At 36.1% G+C, this 19096-nt stretch overlaps 1 protein-coding gene and 1 pseudogene across 6 annotated transcripts in view; both read left to right on the top strand.

The window, feature by feature from the left end:
* The window catches only part of NT5C3A (5'-nucleotidase, cytosolic IIIA), a 44909-nt gene that overhangs the window by 12303 nt on the left and 13510 nt on the right, over positions 1–19096 (top strand). Inside the window, exons 1-3 of one of the 6 annotated variants that reach the window (XM_012461318.2) lie at positions 6139–6312; positions 7021–7116; positions 11384–11438. The exons of 1 other annotated variant lie outside the window; for it this stretch is intronic. In XM_012461318.2, the coding sequence (XP_012316741.1) occupies positions 11403–11438 (36 nt within the window). In that variant the 5' untranslated portion in view covers positions 6139–6312; positions 7021–7116; positions 11384–11402. Of the gene's footprint in view, positions 1–6138; positions 6313–7020; positions 7117–8182; positions 8942–11383; positions 11439–19096 lie in introns of those variants that run through there. 4 more of the 6 variants (XM_012461317.2, XM_064380479.1, XM_012461322.3 and 1 more) reach the window with 4 other exon arrangements.
* LOC110567971 (small ribosomal subunit protein uS14-like) lies at positions 8949–11376 on the top strand (annotated as a pseudogene).

Consider the following 19096-nt stretch of genomic DNA (forward strand, 5'->3'; position numbering starts at 1 on the left):
AGCATAGATCATGTGATTCATTATAGATTTCGGAAAACTAACTTATGAGCTCCACGTTCATGGGTTTCCAATCATATGACCTAACTTTAAAGAAGTCTTAATAATTGGACTCATGAGTACCTGAATTGTGATCCAGCTTTTTTTTTTTTTTTTTTTTGAGATGGAGTCTCGCTCTGTCACCAAGCTGGAATGCGGTGGCGTGATCTCAGCTCACTGCAACCTCTACTGCCCAGGTTCAAGCAATTCCGCTGCCTCAGCCTCCTGAGTAGCTGGGACTACAGGTGCATATCACCCCACCTGGCTAATTTTTTGTAGTTTAGTAGAGATGGAGTTTCACCATGTTGGCCAGCATGGTCTCAATCTCCTGATCTCATGATCCACCTGCCTTGGCTTCCCAAAGTGCTGGGATTACAGGCATGAGCCACTATGCCTGGCCATGATCCAGCTTTTTACAAGGAATTTGTTCATTTTAAACTTTTACCAGGCCAGTCAAGGTGGCTCATACCTGTAATCCCAGCACTTTGGGAGGTGGAGGAAGGAGGATCATCTGAGCCCAAGAGTTAGAGACCAGTCTGGACCTCATCTCTACTAAAAATCAAATACATCAAAAGAAAGAAAGAAAGAAAGAAAACACACATACAGAAACCAAATATATCAATACCACAAATGAAGACTCCATTTATGGTATTGCCTTACATCCTGTTTTCTTTAACCTGACCTACCTATTGCAACATAAATGTCATTTCCTCTAAAAGCTTAAATACAGAATTTAATCCTATTTAAGAAAGTAAAATACACACACACACACACACACACACACACACACACACACACACACATCCATATAAAAGCCAGGTGTGGTGATGCATGCCTGTAATCCCAGCTACTCGGGAAGCTGAAGCGGGAGGATCACTTGAGCCTAGGAGGTTGAGGCTGGTGAGCTGAGATCGCGCCATTGCACTCCATTCTGGGTGACAAAGTGATACTGTGTCTCAAATAAAAAAAGAACTAATTTATCTATTCTATTTTGTATTGTTTCTCTTTTTATATCATATAATACACATTGATATAAAAGTTAGTGAATCTAGATGAGCAAAAGAAATCTATAATTTTCACCACCTTAAAAAACTCCTGTTTTATCACGCCTGTAATCCCAGCACTTTGGGAGGCCGAGGCAGGTGGATCACGAGGTCAAGAGATCGAGAACATCCTGGTCAACATGGTGAAACCCCGTCTCTACTAAAAATACAAAAAATTAGCTGGGCATGGTGGCGCATGCCTGTAATCCCAGCTACTCAGGAGGCTGAGGCAAGAGAATTGCCTGAACCCAGGAGGCGGAGGTTGCGGTGAGCCGAGATCGCGCCATCGCACTCCAGCCTGGGTAACAAGAGCGAAACTCCGTCTCCAAAAAAAAAAAAAAAAAAAAAAAAAAAAAAAACTCCTGTTTTAGTAAATGTACTTCCTTTATTTTTGTATGCATATAATTATTAAGTATAGTTTTTTTATCCAAATGAAATTATTCTGTAATGTTTTAAATTAAGATTATTTACTTATTCATTCATATATTTATACTTATATTTTCATGACTGTTATATTTAAGCTATTATATCACATGGGCATCATAACTTTATTTTAAAATTTCTTTAATTGATACAGAGTATTTGTACATATTTATGGCATACATGTGATATTTTGATACATGCACAGAATGTGCATTGAATATGTAATGATAAAATGACATGGTATTTAGGATATCTATTAACCCCAACATTGTTGAATGTAATATATGTTATCAAAACTTTTCTCAGGTTAAACTAAGTACTTTGATTTACTATATATTTTTTCTTTTTTTACTTATTTCAAAATTGGTTCTAGCATAGTTTACTACATTGAGTTTATTAATATTTAAGTAAGTTTTGAAAGGGCTATTATTTTGCGGTTTCTTCTATTTATAGACTTTTACAACTCAAGTTGTCACCTGCCAATCCTTCATATGATTTCAGATAATTTAGCTACTAGTTACTATTATTAATTCATGAATTTAAATCTCAAAATAATTTTCTTTACTCTCTTGCCTTAATGTGTTTATTTGGCTCAGTAAGAAGGGAGGGTAGTAAGTTAAATCTCACTTTTTACTCCTCATTTAGATGGACTCGATATAGTGCACTAATAATAAAAGCTTAAAATGCATTAGCTTTCTGCCATTTTTAATATAACGTATAACAAAATAGTGATCTTAAACAATATTGTTTGTTTCTTTTGAAGGGCAAGAATATCAATTGTGAGATGTAGAAGGAGTCCAAAATTAAAACAGAAAACTTTTCATCTTGTTCCATTTCAGGCATAGAGATTCAGCTATAATAAAATAAAAACATTTGGGAGGCTAAGGTGAGAGGATTGCTTGAGCCCAGTAGTTTAAGACCAGCCTACTACAACCCATAGCAAGACCTGGCTTTTTAAAAAAAAAACAAAACAAAACAAAGCAGAGCAAGGCAGCGTGCACCTGTGGTCCCAGCTATTCTGGAGGCTGAGGCAGGAGAATTGTTTGAACCCAGGAGGTGGAGGTTGCAGTGAGCCGAGATTGCACCACTGCACTCCAGCCTGGGTGACAGAGCAAGACTTTGTCTCCAAAAAAAAAAAAAAAGTTAGTGCTAAGCGTCTTGAAATATTCAAACATATGGCATTTGAAAGGAGAGCTAGGAGAGACTCCCTTTATTTATGTTATTGTCTTATATCCTATTTTCTTGAATCTGACTACCTATTGAAACATAAATGTCATTTCCACTAAAAGTTTAAAGCAGAATTTAATGCTTTTTAAGTAAGAAAGTAAAAAAGATATACTTCATGTTCAACAATTTCACTTGAGTTTTTGAAAATTAGGTTACTTAATCTAGATTTTTGCAACTTTTTTTTTTTTTTTTTTTTTTTTTTTTTGTGACAGCCTCCCTCTGTCACACAGGCTGGAGTACAGTGGTGTGATTGCACTTCAGCCTCTACCTCCTGGGCTGAAGTGATCCTCCCACCTCAGCCTCCTGAGTAATTGGGGATACAGGCGCATGCCACCACAGTTGGCTGATTTTTTGACATTTTTTGTAGAGACATGGTCTCCCTGTGTTGCCCAGGCTAGCCTGGAACTCTGGGGTCAAGAAATCCTCCTGCTTCAATGTCTCAAGGTGCTGGGATTACAGACATGAGCCACAGCCCCTGGCCTAGATTTTTGCAAAGTTTAAGAAATACATTGAGATGGGAACCATACATTCTCCTCAGTTTGCAAATACAAATGTCTATAAATTCATAAGTACTGCAGTCAGTCTCACTCGTAGTCAGCTCCTAGGATAAGTTTTTGCAGTGATCTTAAATGATAAAAAACATGGGCATGCTGGCCTAGTGCCTGTAGTCCTTGGGAGGTTGAGGTAGGAGGATCACTTGAGCCCAGGACTTCCAGGCTTTAGTGCACTATGCCAATCAAGTGTCTGCACTAAATTTATCATCAGTATAGGAACCTCCTGGGAGTGGGGGACTACCAAGTTGCCTGAGGAGGGATGAAGTAGCCTTGGTTGGAAACAGTGGAGTCACACCTGTGAATAGCCACTGTACTACAGCCTGGGCAACATAATGAGACCCTGTCTCTATGGGGTTTTTGTTTGTTTGTTTGTTTTCTTTTGAGACAGAGTCTTGCGCTGTCGCCCAGGCTGGAGTGCAGTGGTGAGATCCCAGCTCAGCAACTTCCACCTCCTGCATTCAAGCAATTCTCCTGCCTCAGCCTCCCAAATAGCTGGGATTATAGGCATGGACCACCACACCCGGCTTTTGTATTTTCAATAGAGACAGGGTTTTGTCAGGCTGGTTTCGACTCCTGACCTCATGATCTACCTGCCTCAGCCTCTCAAAGTGCTGGGATTAGAGGCGTGAGCCCCCGCGCCTGGCCAAGTCTCTATGTTTTTAAAAAATTTTTTAATTTTAAAAAAAGAGAAAATTTTCATTTGCCATTCATTTTCAAAAAATGTAATAAATCATTGTTTCATCTCTGTTTTCTGCTCCTTATACATTTTAAACCATATTCATATCAACATTTATAGTACATTGTTTCATTTCTATTTTGAATAGTCATAATATTGAAGTCAGTTCACTGTTGTCTTCAGGGAAGTTTGAAGAGAAGTCACATACCTAGACTGATGTTTTGCATGTTTAAAAAAATCATCTTTCTGTTTACATCATGCAGCAATTAGCAAGAACAGGTTTCGCAAGAGTCAGTATATTGACTATTGCATCTCATCTCCTATTAAATTGTCTTCCTTATATGGCGGCTTCATTGTTTAGCTTGGAATAACTTCCTAGGGTGTCATCCAATTTAAGTTTAAAAATACATTCCTTGTTGGAATGGTAATTGGATTATAGTAGCCCAACTATGAGTTAGTAGGTAAGTCTAGATTGTATTGTTGAGAAATAACTATACTTGCTACAGGTTTTATGCAGGATTATGATGTGATTTCTTTTATATGCAACTTTTAATTAATGTAATACCTTTGTTTTCTTTACTTCCCTGTCTCAATATTAAGGACAGTAAGTTATTAAAGCTTAAATTCATGTATTTGATTTTCTGTGGGCTTTTTGTTTTTTCATTATTTGAATTTCTAAGAAATCTTTTGATGGCAAAATATGAAGTGATAATTTTTAGTTTTTCAAGTTGATTGAATAATTGACTATCAAAAAAGCTCTTAACTAGTTACTCAGAAATACAAATGGATATCTCTCCATTGATAAAGACATCCAGTTTCAGTGTTAAAAGGGTAGGAAAAACAATCTTCCAAAGATTTGAATTCTCTACAAGTGCTCTGCTCTTTGGCATATGAATTTCAGATCTAGAATTTGCCACTAGGAGTGATAGGAGTGGTTTCCGTTTCTATGTCAATGAGTAAAGAAACTCCAAGACAACAGGGCCCAGTTATTGTGTACAGAGATTAAAGTCCATTGTGCTGTTAAAGAACCTGCCTTTACAACTTTGTACTTCTATATCCTTTGTATCCCTTCTCAAAAAAACAATTTTTAAGTACTCTAGAGCTATTAGAAACAAAATTCAGTGTCTTTGATTCAGTGCTTTGCTTGTGTCCTTGTTCCTTTCTTGAGCCACTGCGCCCAGCCTGGATAGTTTTTTAACAGCAATTTTAACATTTGTTCGTGTTGTTTTTAGTAGAGAACGATACTTCACAAAATTTGATTACTGAAATATTACCTAAACTAGATTCCTCTGAGGACAGTAGAGAGAAAACTGATAATAAAAATGTATTTACATAAGTGTTGCATAGCCATGTTCCTAATGATAAAGTTTCCCAGAGCCCATGGCATAACTTATCTATCAGGTCCTGACACATGGTGTTAGCATATTGCCACCCTAGTATTCAGGTTAAAAGCAAGACTAATTCTCTTTAAAAAAAATAAAAATATTTTCTTCACAACAATTGGACTGCTCTTATTTTTAACAGGAAGAAACTTTTCCCCAAATTTTTAAAAATAGAAATTTTTATTTTCAGATTTTATAGCTGGTCTTATTTATTAAAAGTATAGGAAAATATAAAAATCACTTTAAATCTCACTGCCCTTTGATAAAGACTATTAACATTCTATTGACTACATTTGCATATATCATATCTTTTTGTTCATGGACTTTAAGTGAGCTAATCTTTTTTTTTAATATTGTGGTAAAACATGCATAATATATATGTGCCATTTTAACTGTTTTTAAGCATTTAATTTGGTGGCATTAAGTACATCTACACTGCTGTACAACCATAACCACGGTCCACTCCAGAACTCTTTTCATCTTTTAAAACTGAAACTTTATCCGTTGAACAATAATTCTCCATCCTCTTCCTCCAGCCCTGGCAACAGCAACCTAATCTTTTTTACTTTGTATTAAAATAGAATATACAGAAAAGTTCACATATCAGAAATACACTGACAAACCACCGACAAACCACGAGGAAGGGAATGTTTTTAAGTACCAGTGTAGAGGTTCCTTTTTTCTTTCCAGAGCCAGTTCCTAGTTCTAATAGTACAGATTTACCTTCTCTTAACCATCACATAACTTCAGTTGATAATGTTATATAGACTGACTGGTGACTAGCTCAGAGCTATCGAGGCTGTAACCAAGAGCATGTATAAAGTACTGTGCAGCAGTGCGTCACAAGGTTTTTGCATAGGGCTTAGTCGAGGCTTTTGGAACCGCCCTCAGTTGCACCTTGTGCTATATTAGTATTTCTCAGACAGGAAGAATTTTCTTTTGCTGGTGAAGCTCGTCTGGTTATCTTCAGGGTAAGTGTGTACAGTTCATATAAATGAGTTTCTCTTGTCTAACTTTGTATGATTCTTATTTGATTCTATATCTTACTGAAATTTTGGGCATTTTAAAATACAAACTTAGGAAATAAAAGAATGATCCAGTATAATTCAAAACTTCTTTATAATTTGTGTAGACATGAATATGCCAAACTTTGAAGAGTCTTAGGTCTCAGAAATAATATTTTATGTGTATTAATTTTAAGAGCTTCTTGTTTTACATGTAGTTGTTAAGAAAAAACAAAGTACCTTCAGAAGTCTCTTTCCAGGTTGAGGGGAAACACTATAAGATTCAGTTATGTTGTTCCTTTAGTTGCTATGTGACTCAGTTTTACTGACAGCCACAGGCTTTTCGTTACTAGGATTAGGAACAGTTTATTATGAGTAGTAATAAAGATTATCAATTTTTATTTTGTGCATGTGAGCTTTACCCAGGATTTTATAGAATAGGATTATCACTGCTATGTTTTATGAATTGATAAAAGCTAGATTACTGATCTATAACAAATTATATATTGAAAATTAAGATTCAAAAATGTGTATTACAGTAAAATCCTAGAATATTATGGCTAAGTTATATTTAAATAATTGAATTCTCTACATTTTATTTTTTTTTCCTTTAAGAGAAAGTAGATCATTCAGCAGACCGTTTCTTAAAGCAGTTTGCTTGATTTTTATTGGCAGCCTGCATCCAAGCCTGGCATCGCTGGATATTGCTTGTCAACTATGCTGTTGTTCTAGGACAAACTCAAGGACAGAAGAACTCAGAGTGCCTTAAGGGTTGTCATTAGTTTTCATGTGCTATGTGTGTGGCTTGCTTATCTTGAAAAATGCTATTAGATATTAGAGGCAGTGAGGGTGGGAAGGATAGAGGAATAAATTCTGAACACTGAAATTGTTTATTTGCATAAATATCCACAGAATTCTGACTCCATAGCTGACTTACCATTTAGGGAAATCGGTTAAAATTGCCCATTTTAAAATAACTAGCTTTTGAAATCTGTTTTCCTCTTTTACCTATATCCTCTTCTTTCCCTCCTATCCTTTGCAATTCAGTTTCATTTTTGTTTTATGCCTGTATCGAAAAAGTTTCACTTTGCAGTTTGTGTGTATCTTTTTTTTCCCACTGCTGAGTTAAAAATCTAATTAGGGAGAATTATTTAAATGCCCCCCAAAATTATTACAATCATACAGAAATGATGAACTTGTAATTTGATTTTGCATGTACCCTAAGAAAGTAACATTTAAAAAAAAAACCCAAACTTAAGAAAGATAAATAGTACAGGTCGCTGAAAAAGTGCCAGAAAAATTGATTCACCATGGATGTTTGGTACTGTTGCTGATACTCTGTTCATATTATAGTAATATATGTTTTTTCTTATGTAATATATATGTTTTTTCTTATGTTATATATATATGTGTGTGTATATATATATAATATATATATGCCAGAAAAATTGATTCACCATGGATGTTTGGTACTGTTGCTGATACTCTGTTCATATTATAGTAATATATGTTTTTTCTTATGTAATAAAATTGTGTACCATTCACAATTTTATTACCTTATCAACGTAGTTGACATGTTTCTGCGAGCATCACAATTAAAGCAGTCACAATTTTTAAAGCTATATTACCAAATTTAATCTTTTTCACTTTCCTGTAAGACAGTCAAGTAGACCTTTAAAAGTGATCAGTTTGCCACCACATGTTCTCACTCATAGGCGGGTATTGAACAATGAGAACACATGGACACAGGGAGGGGAGCATCACACACTGGGGTCTGTTGGGGGGGACTAGGGGAGGGACAGCGGGGGGTAGGGAGGTTGGGGAGGGATAACATGGGGAGAAATGCCAGATATAGGTGACGGGGAGATGGAGGCAGCAAACCACATTGCCACGTATGTACCTATGCAACAATCCTGCATGTTCTGCACATGTACCCCAGAACCTAAAGTGCAATAAAATATATATAAAAAATTAAAAAATTTTTAAAAATCTAAATGCACATGCAGTTCAACCCAGAATCTCCTCCTGGGACTCTATACTATAGAAATGAAAGCCCCAGTGTGTCTATATATATATAGAGAGAGAGAGAGAGAGAGACACACACACACACATATAAAAGTAATCAGTTTGCATTCAGATACTTGAAGACTTGCTTTAAATCAGGTAAATTTTTTCATGTAGACATACCAGTTTTCATTAATTGACTTGTAAACTATCATCAGAATGAAATACCATGATAACTAAAGTGTTCAGTTATCAAGTTTGTGTTAAGTGAAGTTCTTACCTCTTGTTTCAGTCTTTAGCCTTGTCCTACATATTCCTTGTAAAGAACTCTGCTATAGCAGAGACCTCAATCTCATATAAAAAGCACACAAAGTAATTATTTTCCAGTTTCCACATTTTCCAGTTCACATTTAAAGGCTCTGAAGACTTAAAATGTTAAAACTTCCTTTGAAGAGAGTTCATAGTTCAAGAGCGGTATTTTCTATTTTTGAACATGTCTTCTACACTTGATGTGTTTTTTCCAGCAACTCTTCTCTTGAAGCATCTGCAACAGATGACCATTGGCAAAGTAAGCCAGAACTTTATATACCAGGTATAGGTTTACAAGCCTATTGGTTTAAAAATACTCTGCCCTAATTTTCAATGTCTTCCTTAGAATAGTGTCAGAATGCTGACATTTTACACCTTAGTCTTTACACTTTATAAATGATACAGACCTTAGAGTGATTTTTGTATAAGGACTGCAGTATCACTTTATGTGAGATTATCTTTGCCTGAAAATAAATTCTGGTCAAATTACTAGTAAGGACTGGGAAGAATGAAAGATCTTCGGTTGAAATTTTCATAGTATTCATGAATTGTGGATGTACTTTCCAAAAAAAAAAAAAAAAGAGGTCCTAAAGTTGGCAAATTTCTGATCACTCTTTGTTTTTATTTGATGAGACCATGAGAAAGATGATTATTCTTTTACCAACTTATACTGACTTTTCCCCATTTAAACTCAAAATGTATGTCCCAAAAGGAGCCATACTTCAGAGGTAGAGACTAAAGAGGAATTCTACTACCTGACTGTGTAACAAAAAGATCTTAGATTGCTAGATCTTAAAATGTGCTTAATTCTTCACTGTGTGAATTGTTTGCCTTTGGGCTTTTCAAATGTTTCACAGATTATGTGGTATTTTTATAAACTCTACAGTACTTTTCCACAGCCTCCACACTCTTCCTTTTTTTCAAGCTAATAAGATGGTTTTATTTAAATAGTGCTCTTTGAGAAATCTTGACCACTTTTCAGATATTAAACTTCAAAGAAAAGCTGTAAGCATTTAATAATTAGGCTTTGATTGCTATGAATGAAGAAATAGACTTGCACACGGCTTCTATAATACCTTGTTTGTTAAAAATAGATGACTATGACAGAAAGAAGTTAGACCAAGGAAAGTTTACTCAAACTTAATTATAAATATCTAAGCTAGAGACTACTAATCCCCAAACTACTATTATATTTTGAGGGTGGCAATCAAATGTTTTATGGGTTATATAGTGTGTGTGTGTGTGTGTGTGTGTGTGTGTGTATCTGAATAAACATATACACATACACATCTTTATATCGATATATAGACAACACGTACTGCAGATACATTCTTTTTCAGATGTGAAAAATTACAAGTTATCATTGTACTATTTGGAAATAGTGTTTACTCAACTCTAAGATCCCATCAATTATGAGACTATCAACTTACTAGCAGCCTTTCTGAGAGGGAGAAAAAGACATTTAATGATTTCATGGACTTAAAATGGAAGGGGGTAGGGGCTGAATTTTAGAATTTCAGAAAATTTGATATATCTGCTATAACACCTTTTAATTATAAAGAACACAGATCTAATGTCCAACTTCTATTACTAGAATTTAAGAAAAAGACAGATATTTTCTCCCCTTCAACTAAGTTGCCATTTTTAAAAAGTGCTTTGATTATAAAATTTTACTTACGTGAAATAAAGTAAAAATAAAGTCATTATCGAACAAAAATAGGTTAGTAATTTTCCCTAAGATTGATACTGCCAAAACAACAACAACAACAAAACTTTAGAATAATGATGAGGGATGTTTTGTTTGACGAACAGCTGTGTTTAAACTTCACCCAGACCCTAAAAGGTTCATTCAGTTGATACACACTGTCACATACCTATTTTGTGCTAGACACAATGCTCAATTCAAATATAACTTAGATCTTAGTCATATCACATTAAAAAATTAAAGAGTTTAATATAAGAAAATTGAAGGAAAATTTGGACTTTTGTGTTATGTTTTCTCTTACTATATTGATTCAATAGTAGCAGTGCATAATTTTCCCACAAACTTCATCCTTACATGTAGAGAAAATGTTGATAAAATATTCTTGCAATAAAGTGCATTTTGCAAATATGTACTTTATTTTCACTGTTTATTCAATTTTCTTAATACCATATAAATTCTTATAGGAGAGCTTCAAATTCTCCATACAAAATGTTTAATCCAAAATTATGCTAGATAGAGTAAAACCCTTGCTAAGCTTCTTAGGGAAAAAAAAAAAGATGCTTGTGATAATTTGGTATTTAAATCATAACAAACTTTTTTGCCTTATTACACTCCTGAAAGCAAAATGGGTCACCAGCAGCCCTACTGGAGCCACCCGCAAAAGTTGGGCCAAGATTCTCACTCTTGTCACATCTGCCCAAACCAGCGTGGTCTGATCCGGAAACACAGCCTCAATATGTGCCAACAGTGTTTCCATCAGTACGCTGAAGGACATAGGTTTCATCGAGTTGGGCTAAGTGATCTTCCTTGAATGGATTATCCAAGGCATCCACCCAGTGAAAGAAACTATGTTAGTTCTTCATACATAAAATAAACATTTTTTTAAAACAAACAAAATAAGTCATACCAAAAACACCACCTTAGTATATTATTAGCATAACAGGAAGAACCTGAAATTTATGTATGTCACGTGTACTTTTTTTTTTCTCTTTTGCTGTGATATCACCTGGGAAAATCCAGAAGATTGGATAACCAAGAAATGACTAATCAAGAGTCTGCTGTACATGTGAAAATGGTGGGTATTTGCCTATTTTCAGTTCCATTTATTAATGGTAAATCTTCACCACTTTTACCTCTGTTTCTAACCAGATAATTATGGGACTGAAATTTTATACAACTCTTTCTTTGCAGTGCATCACAAAATAAACATCAAATACTTATTGAATTGAATTTCAAATTATCTTTAAAATCTTTTTGCTTGAAATCTAATGCACATTATTGTGCTTTTCAGAATATAAAATGCCTCCCCTATTCCTCTTTATGCTAAATTTTCTTTGCTCAACGATAACACACTTAAATCGTACAGTGTGAAATACATTATTATAGGCTTCCAAATTTAAATGACAAGCATTCAAAAAATTTTTAAAATACTTCTTGCATGGCAGTAGAGTTGTATTATATACACTAGGATGAGATAGGAAAAGTACAGGCTTTGGAGTCAGAACTGGCTTCACATCTTAACTCATTCCTTATTAGCTGCCATAGTCCTGAATGAGAGCAATAGAAATGGGTGTGAACCTACCAACTATATGTTATTATTCATACTTAATGAAAACGTTTATAAAGTTCCTAATAACCACAGATTAAGCACTCATTAAATATTAGTCTATTATGTTAGTGTTTTAACCGTGTAACTGGCATATTTATTTGTATGTGTGGAAAGAAATTACATCTGTTCTCCATATTCACAGTGATAAAAATCTTTAAAACAACACTTTTAAAAATCGTTTCTTTTAAAGGAAACAACTGCCCCATGATATCTTGTTTTCTCTTTGTGTTCTTTTTTTTTTTTTTTTTTTTTTTTTTTTTTTTTTTTTTTTTTTTTTTTTTTTTTTGAGACGGAGTTTCGCTCTTGATACCCAGGCTGGAGTGCAATGGCGCGATCTCGGCTCACCGCAACCTCCGCCTCCTGGGTTCAGGCAATTCTCCTGCCTCAGCCTCCTGAGTAGCTGGGATTACAGACACGCGCCACCATGCCCAGCTAATTTTTTGTATTAGTAGAGACGGGGTTTCACCATGTCGACCAGGATGGTCTCGATCTCTTGACCTCGTGATCCACCCGCCTCGGCCTCCCAAAGTGCTGGGATTACTGGCTTGAGCCACCGCGCCCGGCCTCTTTGTGTTCTTTTTTATTGTTTTGCCTCCTCTTCTGTTCCATTTCTTTTTTCAGCTTTCTCTTTCTCTCCAGCTTTTTTCTGGCCTATAAATTAGAGCATGACTCAGCAACCAAACTGCATTTTGTCACACTTAATAAATCTCTTGTTCAACTTTCCCTCAACCACTGTAGAATCGAAGATGAAAATTGACTCAAAATGGTGATTAAGTAATCATCAGTTTAGTTATTGTTAGTAGGTTAAAGCATATGAAATTGTTGATTTTATATGTCAAATATAGTCCAATATTCCCAGTTTTATATGGTTCAGCCTAATAACATAGCTCTTTGCATCCATTGAATGATATGGCATTTGATTCATTGGAATTGAGCATATCTCTCCAATACATAGACTTAAACCACTCTAAAACTAATTTTCTTGTTTGAGTTGACTTTTTTTTTAAACTTACGTGAATACAAGCAGTATAGGAATTTCTTGACATATAAACAGTGTTAATGATACCTTTGTATAATGTTGTTACTTTGGTCCTAGAGCCCCTATAGAAGGTATCTGCAGAGGGAAGTAGCAATGTATTCACCCCATAATTGCTCAGACTGTTGAAGGAAAACAATCCAAAAGATGTTTTTTTTTTTAAACTATTACATTAATTTACATAATTTTCACCTTGGTTTAGCTTTTCTAAAAATATTGATAGGTCTTTTATATAATTTGGCTACTTTATAACATGTTATTCTTTACTTCTCATTAACAGGCTCCAGTTCTCTCTGTCCAGACTTTTTACACACACACTTCTCTGTGTCCACTTAAGTTCTAGACAAACAGAGCTATTTCTCTTTTTCTCACATTACACCCTGCATCTCAGCATATCTAAATCCTGTTTCTCTTCCAGAGCTTAGCTCTGTTGACTCTTCCTCCTTTCACTCCAGAAGAAGAAATCTCTGTTTCTTCTATTCCTCTTACATTTTGTCTGGACATCTTGGCAATGTATTAATTATTTGGGTTTCTATTTTATAATCCACATTAGAGAATATGCATCTTGAGTGTAAGATTTATATTTTATGTATCTCTTGCAGAGCTGCTTCACACACTGTCTTATATTTAATATGTGGAGGAGGAAAGAAAGAATTTGGTGTATACTGTCTTAATGTGAAAACAGACCGTAATATATAATAGGCAAGGGAAATCACTATTACTAAAATTTAGTAGTGCACAATCTTCCAAATAAATTTTAGAATCATCTATGTGTGTAGGTAAATATACCAGTTTGAATAGGTGGACTTAAATCTATACTTTCTGTGTAATTGGATAAAAACTGTAGTGCCTGCTCCTTTGTACCACTGCAGTAATGAAGACTTTCCTTGCTACCAAATATAATCAGTGGAAAATCAAAGAAGAATATTTCTCTGAGAATATCTGACTGAAATTTCTTAAGTGATTCAAAGTAATTTTTATGTGGGCTATGGTGATTTAAAATTCACTGAGGCTGCATGCTGTGGCTCATGCTTGTAATCCCAGCACTTTGGGAGGTTGAGGCGAGAGGATTGCTTGAACCCAGGAGTTTGAGACCAGCCTGGGCAACATAGTGAGACCGTCTCTACAAAAATTAAAAAATTAGCTGGGCATAGTGACAGATGCCTGTAGTCCTAGCTACTCTGAAGGCTAAGAGGGGAGGATTAATTGAGCCCAGGAGGTCAAGGGTGCAGTGAGCTGTGATCACACCACTGCACTCCAGGCTGGGTGACAGAGTGAGACCTTGTCTCAAAAATTTTAAAATAGGTCAGGTGCAGTGGCTAACGCCTGTAATCCCAACAATTTGGGATACTGAGGCAGACAAATTGCTTGAGCCCAGGAGTTCAAGACCAGCCTGGGCAGCATGGCAAAACCCGTCTCTACAAAAACATGCAAAAATTAACCAAGCATGATGGTGAGCCCCTATAGTCCCAGTTACTTGAGAGGCGGAGGTGAGGGGATTTCCTGAGCCCAGTAGGTGGAGGTTGCAGTGAGCCAATGAGCCAAGATCACACCACTGCACTGCAGCCTGGGTGACAGAGCAAGACCCTGTCTCAAAAAATAAAAATAAAGAAACATAAATGTAAATTTTTTTTTTGAGACAGAGTCTTTCTCTGTCACCCAGGCTGGAGTGTAGTGGCGTGATGTTGGCTCACTGTAACCTCCGCCTCCTAGGTTCAAGTGATTCTCCTGTCTCATTTAGCCTCCCAAGTAGCTGAGATTACAGGCATGTGCCACCATACATGGCTAATTTTTGTATTTTTAGTAGAGATGGGGTTTTGCCATGTTGGCAAGGCTGGTCTCAAACTCCTGACCTCAGGTGATCTACCTGCCTTGGCCTTCCAAATTGCTAGGATTACAGATGTGAGCCACCATGCCTGGCCTTTTTTTTTTTTTTTTGAGACAAAATCTCACTCTGTCACCCAGGCTAGAGTGCAGTGACACCATTTCGGCTCACTGCAACCTCTGCCTCCAAGGTTCAAGCAATTCTCGTGTCTCAGCCCCCAGAGTAGCTGGGATTACAGGGGTGTGCTACCACGCCCTGCTAATGTTTGTATTTTTGTTTTTATTATATTTTGAGATGAAATCTTGCTCTGTCACCCAGGCTGGAGTGTAGTGGCGTGATCTTGGCTCACTGTAGCCTCCGCCTCCCGGGTTCAAGCTATTCTCCTGCCTCAGCCTCCTGACTAGCTGGGATTATAGGCGCATGCCAGCACGCCCAGCTAATTTTTATATTTTTAGTAGAGACGGGGTTTCACCATGTTGACCAGGCTGGTCTCGAACTCCTGACCTCAGGTGATCTGCCCACCTCGGCCTTCCAAAGTGCTGGGATTACAGGCGTGAGCCACTGCACCGGGCCTAATTTTTGTATTTTTAATAGAGATGGGGTTTCACTATGTTGGCCAGGCTGGTCTCAAACTCATGACCTCAGGTGATCTGCCCACCTTGGCCTCCCAAAGTGCTGGGATTCCAGGCGTCAACCACCATGTCCAGCCAAAAATAAAGTTTAAAAATAATAAATAAATGAAACTCATAAAGATGAACATATATATATATATATATATTTATAAATTAAAAGTACAAGTAATTTTTTAGTCTTGGTTAAAATATTGTATTCTCTGTACATTGTGGATTATACTAATCCTTGGTTTATTTTGTTTTTTATTTTTAATGTAAGAATAATTCATTATTCCAAATAGAATGTATTTGTGTGTGTGTGTGTGTGTGTGTGTGTGCGTAATACAAAATCTTTTTATTTATTTATTTTTTGAGACAGGATCGCACTCTTGTCACCCAGGCTGTAGTGCAGTGGTGTAATCTCAACTCACTGCAACCTCTGCCTCCTGGGCTCAGGCAGTCCTCCCACCTTAGCCTCCGAGTAGCTGAGACTACAGTTGTGCACCACTGTGCCTGGCTAATTTTTGTATATTTTTGTAGAGACAGGGTTTCGCCATGTCGCCCAACCTGGTCTCGAACTCCTGATCTCAAGTGATCCAACTGCCTCAGCCTCCTAAAATGCTGGGATTACAGGCATGAGCCACCATGTCTGGCCATATTTTCTTTTTAATCAAAATTTAATATAATTGGAAATCTAGTTTAAACTGAATTAAATTTGGAAGTTGTCATAGTCTCATCCTGGGAATTAGGATTATCTTTAGTCTGGGACATAATCATTGGATTGATGATACGAAGCCACACCCAGAAATTTGGTAACTATACTATGGAGCTTATCATTTTTATCTTATCCCAGTGTATCTACAAGATAATATCAAATAATCTAATATTGCAATTGAGTTGTGAATAAAATGGCGTAACTTTGAAATCCATTTCATCCATATAAATATATTAAGTATTGGTCAAAATACATTTATTATCTTAATCATGTTTGGTGTTGATTCAGATTTGGCACCAATCAACCAACATACCCTGATTCTTTTCAGGAAGGCATTGCTCCCTCCCCTGCGTTTTACACTATGGCTTTACTATCAAATGAATTTGTTTTCTTTTTATCACAAATGATGGACATTTTTAGTTTCTTATTTTTCATAAAATTGTATCATAAATTGAAAATTTTTCAGACAATTCAAAATAACTTGCCCTTCAAATTTGAATCGTTATTTATGTGCTACAAACCAGGTCTGTTTTTTTCTAAGAGGGATATAGAAGGAAGGACTTTGTGGAGGTAACAAAATGATCTCGTTCAACAGTTGGGATCGGATGTTCAGCAACAACAACAGAAGTATGTGATGTATTTCATCATACTTCTACAGCCTGCTGATATTATGATACTCTTTGACATATTTCATACAGGAGTCTTTGATTCTCTTTCTTAGGCTATATTATAAAGTATTTGAGTAAAATATCCAATATCTCAAGTTCCTGTGAAGTATTTCTCATGTAGGTCAGTGACATAGGTTGTGTATTGCAGGAGAGGAGTATAGTATACTATATAACACAAGATAGATAGAATGGTGGTCATTTTTGTATTTCTTATACCTATTTCATCATTATTTTACTCTGTGCCATTTGGGTAATCACTGCTTATTTATCTGAAAATGAATGATTATTCGTTGTGCAGGAGCCACCAATGCTTTTAGCTACCAGTTCTCTTTCGTCCATTGTGATTTAAAGTAAACCAGTATTGGGTGGGCATGGTGGCTCACACCTGTAATCCCAGCACTTTGGGAGGCCGGAGCAGGGAGATTGCTTGAGCCCAGGAGTTCAAGACCAGCCTGGGCAACATAGCAAGACCTTATCTCTATAAAAATAAAATAAACCAATCTTATATTTATTAGTGTAGCAGAAACCAGCCTTCTTTGAAGTAGTCTGGATGTTATTCTCCTATTCACTATCGAAAACTTGAAGATGTGATTTGTCTGAGGCAAGACGTCTTAGTATGGGTACACCGAAATAGAATATTTAATTTTTTTGGTGAAAAAATAGTCAATGAGATATATCCTGTGTTGCTTTCACCATAATGGATTGGTTATTAAATCAAACTTTCGCTGATTGCTGTGCATCTGCCAGTTAAGACTGAAGTAAAAACAGAAATTAGTTGTCAAGAGATAAACTTATTAGCTGAGGTATTTGTAAGGGAGCTACAGAAGTGATATTGCAAAATAGCAGTGGTCCCTAAAACTCAGCAGAAAAGTAGAGTAAGTACTGTTCATCATCATATCCCTAGCATCTAGCAAGAGTGTGTGGCACAAAGTAGACACAAGGTAAATATCGGTTAGGCAAGTGAATGGGTTAATGAATGAAAAAAGGAATGTAGGAACCATTGCCTATCTGCCTTTCCATCTATTGAAAAATCACTATAAAATACATAGATAACTTTTACTCCATTGAAGCTCATCCAGTTAAGTTAAAAGGATCACTGCATCAAGGTTAGCTGCATTGCAGGTCATCCTACTTAAATATGGCTTTTAAATATTAAGTGTATTGTAGATGGTAGATCTTTCATCCAATCAGTTTAATTCTATTTGTGATAAAGTGGCTAGTAACAAGAAATAATACTTAAGATTAAATTGAAACCGGGCGCGGTGGCTCAAGCCTGTAATCCCAGCACTTTGGGAGGCCGAGGCGGGTGGATCACGAGGTCAAGAGATCGAGACCATCCTGGTCAACATGGTGAAACCCCGTCTCTACTAATACAAAAAAAATTAGCTGGGCATGGTGGTGCGTGCCTGTAATCCCAGCTACTCAGGAGGCTGAGGCAGGAGAATTGCCTGAACCCAGGAGGCGGAGGTTGCGGTGAGCCGAGATCGCGCCATTGCACTCCACCTGGGTAACGAGCGAAACTCTGTCTCAAAAAAAAAAAAAAAAAAAAAAGATTAAATTGTTGAGCAACCCTAAAGTCTTCATAACTCTTTAAGTAGCAGCCTAAGCCCATTTTTTTAGATGGGTCTTGCTGTGTTTCCCAGGCTGGTCTCAAACTCCTGGGCTCTAGTGATCCTACCTCAGCTTCCCAAGTAGCTGGGATTACAGGCATGTGCCACTGTGCCTGGTACAATAGTTTTGGCAGTTATCCCAATTTGAAATAAATTTATTGTAAAATGTTTGCCAAGAATAGTATATTATTTGGGAAACAGTACAATAAAAAAGAGCAAAGATCTTGAAGCAGCTTTTCAAATTCAAAATATTTTAAATATATTTTAATTATCCATACAAAGATAAACTTTTGGTAGAATAATCATGATAATTGTTTCCTTTCTGGTCAGGAGCATTTTAAAATATAAATATGTAAGCAAGCTAAATGTATGTATTAATTCTTAAAAGCCAGATGCAAAAGTATATAATGAGAATGAGCTAAAACTATGTGCATATATATGCATGTTTCAGAGGGATATGCTTAAGGTATTATATTAGTATTAGGGTGGAAGTTTGGTTATTGTATTTATTATATAAAGTGGAGGCTTTATGGGGGGGTGGTCTTAAGATTTTTAGAAAAAGTCTATCAATCAAGGGGTAGCTGTTGGGTTATTCATGGTTAAAATATGATTTCTGGGCTCCCACTGGGTTGCATCATAACTCAGAAATGAAAGTAATA

This window comes from Aotus nancymaae, unplaced genomic scaffold (genome assembly GCF_030222135.1).
Source record: "Aotus nancymaae isolate 86718 unplaced genomic scaffold, 86718_ANA_hifiasm-v0.15.2.pri h1tg000025l, whole genome shotgun sequence".
Lineage (NCBI taxonomy): Eukaryota > Metazoa > Chordata > Mammalia > Primates > Aotidae > Aotus > Aotus nancymaae.